The sequence below is a fragment of the Tripterygium wilfordii genome, chromosome 11 (genome assembly GCF_013401445.1).
Source record: "Tripterygium wilfordii isolate XIE 37 chromosome 11, ASM1340144v1, whole genome shotgun sequence".
Lineage (NCBI taxonomy): Eukaryota > Viridiplantae > Streptophyta > Magnoliopsida > Celastrales > Celastraceae > Tripterygium > Tripterygium wilfordii.
In genome coordinates this window covers 5,391,499-5,398,100 of record NC_052242.1, presented here as the reverse complement: position 1 = coordinate 5,398,100, position 6,602 = coordinate 5,391,499, and the positions used below count along the sequence as shown (strand labels likewise).

Sequence of the window (6,602 nt, the reverse complement as noted above, 5' to 3'; positions counted from 1 at the left end):
AAGATGATTTTATTTATAAAATTGCCATTGATCTTTGACTTATTGACCAAAATTTTACAAAACATGCTTCAGTTGTTTTGGTTTTTTGCTTTTTAAAAACAAAAAGTAGTTTTCAATTTTTTCAAAACAAGATGGTAAAAACATGTGCCAAACAAATTTTCATAGTCATTTTTAGTTTCAGAAACAGAAAATTGTTTTTAAACTTCCACCAAACACACTCAATATTTCTAAAAATTTAAATGAAATGAAATCATTGATTCAATTAATATTTTTAAAATTCAAAAGAAATTATTTAAGATATTAAGGAGCCGTTTGATGGACCGTTTTGGGCAACATTTTATTGTCTTTGAACAATAAATTACTATGCTCTACCAAACGGCCATTTGTGGGTCCATATTCCAAGACAATTTCAGAACAATAATATGGTCATTTCCAAATTGTTCTAAAATGAACAATTTTGTGACCATTTTTTAACATTTCACATTTTCTTACAAAACTATCCTCAACTTTTCATTGTACTACCCTAAATACCCTCAACTTCTCTCTAACATTCTCTCTCTTCCTCCTTCAACACATTCTTGGCGCCGACCATGAGGGAGGAAAGACTTCCCCATCGACTCACCCGTAGAAGAAGCACCAATGCCTTCCACCTTCACTCGAAATGACGGAGATAAAGAGAGGTCGTCGTTCATACCACAAATCTGACTGCAATCGAAACGACAGAGAGAGAAATTAAAGAAAATGAGGTGTAAAGATGATGGTGATGCGATTGAAGATGGAGAGATATCAGAAGTAGATCTGGTTGATTAGGTTAAATTTATTTAAATGTTTATTATTATTATAAACTATTTTCTATTTATTTTAATTTCTTAAAACTTAATTGTATAATACCCCTGCATGTAATTTTTCACAACAATTTTAACACCAATATGCTACCAACAAAAATATAACAAAACCATTTTGGAGCCACCATAAATTGTCACTTAACCATTTATTGTATTCAGTCACCAAACAGATGTTTTTGGGTACAAAAACCAAGACAATATAATGCCCTTCTCGAAATGGTGAAGCTTTGCACCATTTCAAGACAATTCGGATTCATGCCGAATGAAATACCCTGAACAGTTGCTTAAATTACAACTCCTGTCATCGCATTTACTCCAAAAGCACACGACATATCAACCTCCTCTGCAGCTGCGCTTTCATCTCCATCGTAAGATCTGGACCTGCACGATCGACCGGCAACGGCGGCCACTTCATCTATGATTGTCTCTTTAGACTTCTCAATCACGGCCTCAGTGATAATTTCTTGAGATGCAACAGCAGGGGCCGACACAGGAGAGACAACAACCAAATCCTCGCCGGTTTGTAGAATAGAACCTTCAATATTGAAGGTGGCATTTTCAATGAATAGCTTCGTTAGGGCTGAAGCTGACTCCAGCCAAGGGTTTAGAGGCTAGTAGGTGATGGCAATCACAATGAATATTAGCACCGATAACATAAACACTGAGAATCAAAAGTTGCTTACTAGCTTTATCAAGTTTTGCCCTATCGGCTCGGTACTTGAGATCGATTCCTTCATGGGTTTTCTTCAATGTAGAAAACCCAAGCCGTAAATCCAATCAGATCTTGAAATCAATCAACAAAATGACACACTGAGCAAATCTAGGGTTAGGGTATTTTTACAATTTTTTTTAAAAAAATGTTATTATTTTTTTAATGAGTTATGTTGTGTTTATAATTTATTAAAAACTATTATAACTTTTAAAAGTTATGCCCCTCTATGTAATTTATACAACAATATTAAGATTTTATATTGTTCCAGCAAAAGAGTAACCAAACACCTAATGACATTTCAGTAACCATTTATATTACCATTTATTACAATAATTTATTATCTGTAATATATGCTATTGATAAAATTGTGCACCAAACGGATGTCATATATGCTATCATTTACTACTACCATCATATATTAAAAAGGGAAAAAAATCTAAACCAAAGTGGCATGAGTGCAATTACTCGAACGTTACAAGGGTATTTAGTTTACACCGAATTAATACATATATCCTCCCTCACCGTCTCTCTTTCTATATCTGCTCGTCGGGTCAACGAAGCAAGGCAAAAAGCTCGTTTACACTCTCTCTCTCCACTCTCGGATCCCCAAATCCAGGGTTTCTTAATCACTTTCCCAATTTTGCAGATCTAGCCACACTGAACTTCTGTCGGGCTGAGTTCAAGGTCTGCGTACTGATTAGGTCCGTCATTATTTTTCCTTCTGAATCTGCGACTTGATGTTCTTGATTTGATGAGATAAGATAGTATCAAGTTAGTTTGCATTTTGGGTGTTGATTCCGGGTTCCGATTGTTCATTTTTCAAGTTTCTATTGTGGTTAGTGACTTAGTGTTGCTGAATTAGGTTGACTTATGATGTATACTTGCTTTTTTTCGAATACCTGTTCAGTATTGGAGAAAATGAACATTGTTTTTATTATCCGTCTGTCTGTCGCTTGAAGCGATTGAGTGTGTGAAATTAGTTTTTAAGGGGTCTTGGATTTTTTCATGACATTGAAAATGAGTTCTTTATGTTGTTTTCATTCTTGCTAGTTTTGGATCTATTTTTTCCATTCGAGACATGCCTTTGTCTACCAGTAATTTGGTGTTGTTGTGTGCCTTAATTTTGCATTCAAAAACAGCTTCTGGTTGAAATACTGGTTTAATGTTAGTCAAGATTGAATTGGGGCATTACATTGGGGTTTCATATATCTCTACAGATTTGAGCTGTAATGCCCGCAGCGGTGTCCAGCAGTCTTTATAGCGATGTTGTTTGAGTTGTTCTTGCTGCTACATATGGCTTTTTTCCTTATTTTTCTCATTAGTCTGGTACATGCTAGTATGCTGTAATATTTTCATCTATCTAAATGTGCCCTCATAAAAAAGAAGGATTGCTTCACTCATCTCTCTGTACGTTCTTATTGGTTCTATGTGTCTTCTGATTAGAATTTTACAGGATGGATAGCATGCACAGCTTTTGGCAACTGGGTGATGACCTTCGAGGACAATCGAAAGTCTCAGATGATCACAAATGGTTGATGGCTGCTTCGAAATTAGCCCAGCAGACAAGATTGAAGGGTGAACGAATAAATAACCTTGATCTTTCACAGGGTCTCTCAGAAATTAGGCCAAGGGAAAAGTTTGCATCTCAGGAAGATAACAAATTTGAAGGCATCAACCTCAGCTTTAACATGTTGAACTTGGAGAGCAAGCTGATGGAAAATGAAAGCAAAAGTTCTCTCAGGAGCAGTATCTACAATATGAATGCAGTCTACCCAAAAAACGTTGGGAGCAATATAGGAAACCTGACTGTTAACAAGTATAGGGGCAATAATCACGCTAATAAAGACCCCAACAGCAACAGTAACAACATTGAACACAACAATGCAACAAATGTTATTGACAAAAGGTACAAGACTTTGCCTGCAACAGAGACACTCCCACGGAATGAGGTCCTTGGAGGATACATCTTTGTTTGTAATAACGATACAATGCAAGAAGATCTAAAGCGCCAGCTATTTGGTAATGAATGCTTCCTTCCTTCACTTTATTCTTGATCATGGTCTACTTAGTTACTCATGTTAGTTTGGTCCCTCTAGTTTAGATGTCATCTTTAACATGGAGTACTTGGTTGTGCACACAATATGCATATCTACTCTGCTGCATCTAAACCATCAGGGTTATTAGAAATGTTGTGATGATTGTATTATAAATGGGCAGTTCAACACAAAATTCAAAGCCTAGACATGATCATATTTTGGATTTAGCCTCCCACTACAATGTCGTTTGTTCTTATGTATTGATTGTTACTCTCATTTGGTAGGTTTACCGCCGAGGTATAGGGATTCTGTTCGGGCAATAACACCTGGCTTACCTCTGTTTCTCTATAACTACATTACCCACCAGTTGCATGGAGTTTTTGAGGTTTGTTCATTAACTCAACTATTGTATAACTTTTAGCCTTGCAGTAGTACTCTTAAGCTCTTCTATTTAAAAGAGAAAAAAAGGAAGCTCTTCTTTTCCTTCTTTCTTTATCGGTGTTGTAGTTATATATCTTTAGTTTTTATAATCCAATTTTTTTCACAGGCTGTAAGCTTTGGGGGTTCTAACATTGATCCTACTGCTTGGGAGGACAAAAAATGTAAAGGCGAATCTAGGTTTCCGGCTCAGGTAATACATGAATTGATATTTTCGATTTTCTACAACTATGTTTCTCCTGTGATTTTCTACAACCATGTTTCTATCGTGTAGGTAAGAATCCGGATCAGGAAACTATGCAAGGCGCTGGAAGAAGATTCTTTTAGGCCTGTATTGCATCATTATGATGGACCAAAGTTCCGTCTTGAGTTGACAGTTCCTGAGGTGCAATTTGTTATCTTATAGAAAAACTCTCTCACACACACAAACGCACATTAAATTTTTTACTGCATAAATTTGCAAAAGAATGCTAATGAGTTTAATGTGAAATGCAGACCCTAAATCTAATGGACCTTTGTGAACAAGCGGGCATTGCGGAGAAGTGAATGGCCAGCAAAATGGTGGGATACGTGGTGTATCTCCCACTGTTGCCTTCCTGCTATTGAAAGAAATTCCATAGAGCGCAAGCTTGAAGTTTAAAGTTGTTTGTGGTGAATAATCTTGAGAGAAGAGAGTGCTTTTGAAACAATTAAATCAGTACATGTGTGCATTGTAGATGGTTGAGAGTGTGTGTGTAACGTGTTGTAGTGCTGTAATCTTGTGTAATATGTAAGTTATTGAAAGTTGGGTTCATCAAAGGATGAAGACCTTCATGGTGTCTATTTTGTGCATGTAACCGGACTTCCTTACCCATTTTTGTCCATTGTTTGTACTGTGTTTATCTCTGTTATAATGCTGGTATTTCATTTAGTTGATTTTATTGTCCAATGGAATTTGAATACATCATAGTTATAAGAAAAATAAATATTTATAAAGATAAGGCTAATTATCACAAAAGACAAAATTCCTAAGTCATGTTTTAATATATCGATGCAATTGGTCTTTTATTAATTTTAGTATCATAAAATTGATGAGTTTTAAACAACAAAATTGCCTTTTATCATTTTTTTAAAACAAACTTCAAAATGTATAAATTTTGAATGTGCGTGTGAAAAGTTCTTTCAAGCCTTACCTATTGTCAATATATTTTGAGCCAATAAAATCTTACTAATTGTTGGCACCAAAAATATGTTGGGTCTAATGGGCTTAGAACATGTGCAAAGCCTATGGTGCAGCCTATTATTATTTGGAATATTACAGCCTATAAGCCCATATTGGAAAGAAAGAGAATCCCAATTGTTGAGAAGCATGACCCAAGAAGGAGTGTGTTGGAAATAGCCCGTGTAAAGTGGAAGAGGTTGTGGCAGTTACAACAAGGTGGTCCACGTGGCAGCCTATGAGAGAAGTAAGGGAAAAGCTTATATGAAGAGGTGGTAATGGCTTCTAACTGATAGAACATGGCACAAATGAGGGGATAATTGCAACAAAATCATGGTTTATGGAGGGAGAATTTCGTGCAAGACAGGGTTTATAAAAGCTGGTAGATAGACAGAAAAGAGGAAGGGACAAAACACAAAAAACAGTCAAACAAACAGACAGACAAAAACTCAAGTCCAAAGACACTTTCAAGCTTCTGAGCATTCTAGCATTCTAATTAATTTCCAAATCCTTGTCAATTTCGAGCAAATATCATGTTGTTCATTCTAAATTCCTTTTGTATTTATTCCTTGTCAAGTTTCAATGCCAACCATTGTTGTGTAAATTATTCGTGGTGTCTATATATTTTTCTTTATTTTAATCTCAACAAAACGCACTTCAGTGGAGTTGGGAAACATAGAACTATTGAGGTCCCAAGATAGTTCGTTCAATCATCTAGATAGAAGTCTTATTTACATTCGGTGCATTTCATTCAAATTAGTGTAGGAAACTATAAGTCTTGGCACACCTGCAATTCATCACCACCTTGGGCCACTTTTTGGTGATAACAATCTTTTTTGGCACACCCGATGGGACCGAAGAAGAATAATTTGAATACTACCATGGCATCGCGCACTTGCTTGTCAGGAAAAGAACCAATCACTGGGGAGAATACGCAGGAGGAAAACCCACTGGTAGAGATGGAAGATGCTGTTAATGATGGTAGCACTGAAGAAAAGTAAGAGCTCATTAAATGACCAGCTGGCTTATCTGATGAAGCCGCCATTTTGTTTGAACATTTGGTTAAAACCATAAAAAATCTGGAGGTACGTTCTAACCAAACAATTGAAGATGCCATGAAGCAGGTTGAGCGACAATTGGAGCAGAAGTTGGAAGATATGACTACCGAGGGGGCAATGCCCATCACAGAAAGGAACAAACTACCAGGCAGATGGTGATTACAGCAAGTACACTCCTCCTCCAATGCGCTCTCCATCTGGTAATGGTCAGAGTTTCAGGCCTGTTGCATATGGAAATACTAATCCTATGAACAATCCAACTGCCTATGCAACCGCTGAACCTGTTGGACCAGGAGGCAACGTCACTACAGGGAT

At 36.6% G+C, this 6,602-nt stretch overlaps 1 protein-coding gene across 4 annotated transcripts; it reads left to right on the top strand.

The window, feature by feature from the left end:
* The first annotated feature begins 2,090 nt into the window (after window positions 1-2,090).
* On the top strand, window positions 2,091-4,946 carry LOC120008469 (B2 protein). 4 transcript variants are annotated; one of them, XM_038858793.1, is made up of 6 exons: window positions 2,091-2,258; window positions 3,011-3,576; window positions 3,878-3,978; window positions 4,141-4,224; window positions 4,306-4,416; window positions 4,527-4,946. In XM_038858793.1, the coding sequence occupies exons 2-6, from the start codon at window positions 3,012-3,014 to the stop codon at window positions 4,575-4,577; spliced, it is 912 nt and encodes a 303-aa protein (XP_038714721.1). In that variant the 5' UTR covers window positions 2,091-2,258; window position 3,011; the 3' UTR covers window positions 4,578-4,946. The 4 variants fall into 4 exon arrangements, with proteins under 4 accessions (XP_038714721.1, XP_038714720.1, XP_038714723.1 ...); XM_038858792.1 differs by having other exon boundaries at window positions 3,001-3,576; XM_038858795.1 differs by having other exon boundaries at window positions 2,100-2,241; window positions 3,001-3,576.
* Window positions 4,947-6,602: the final 1,656 nt, after the last annotated feature.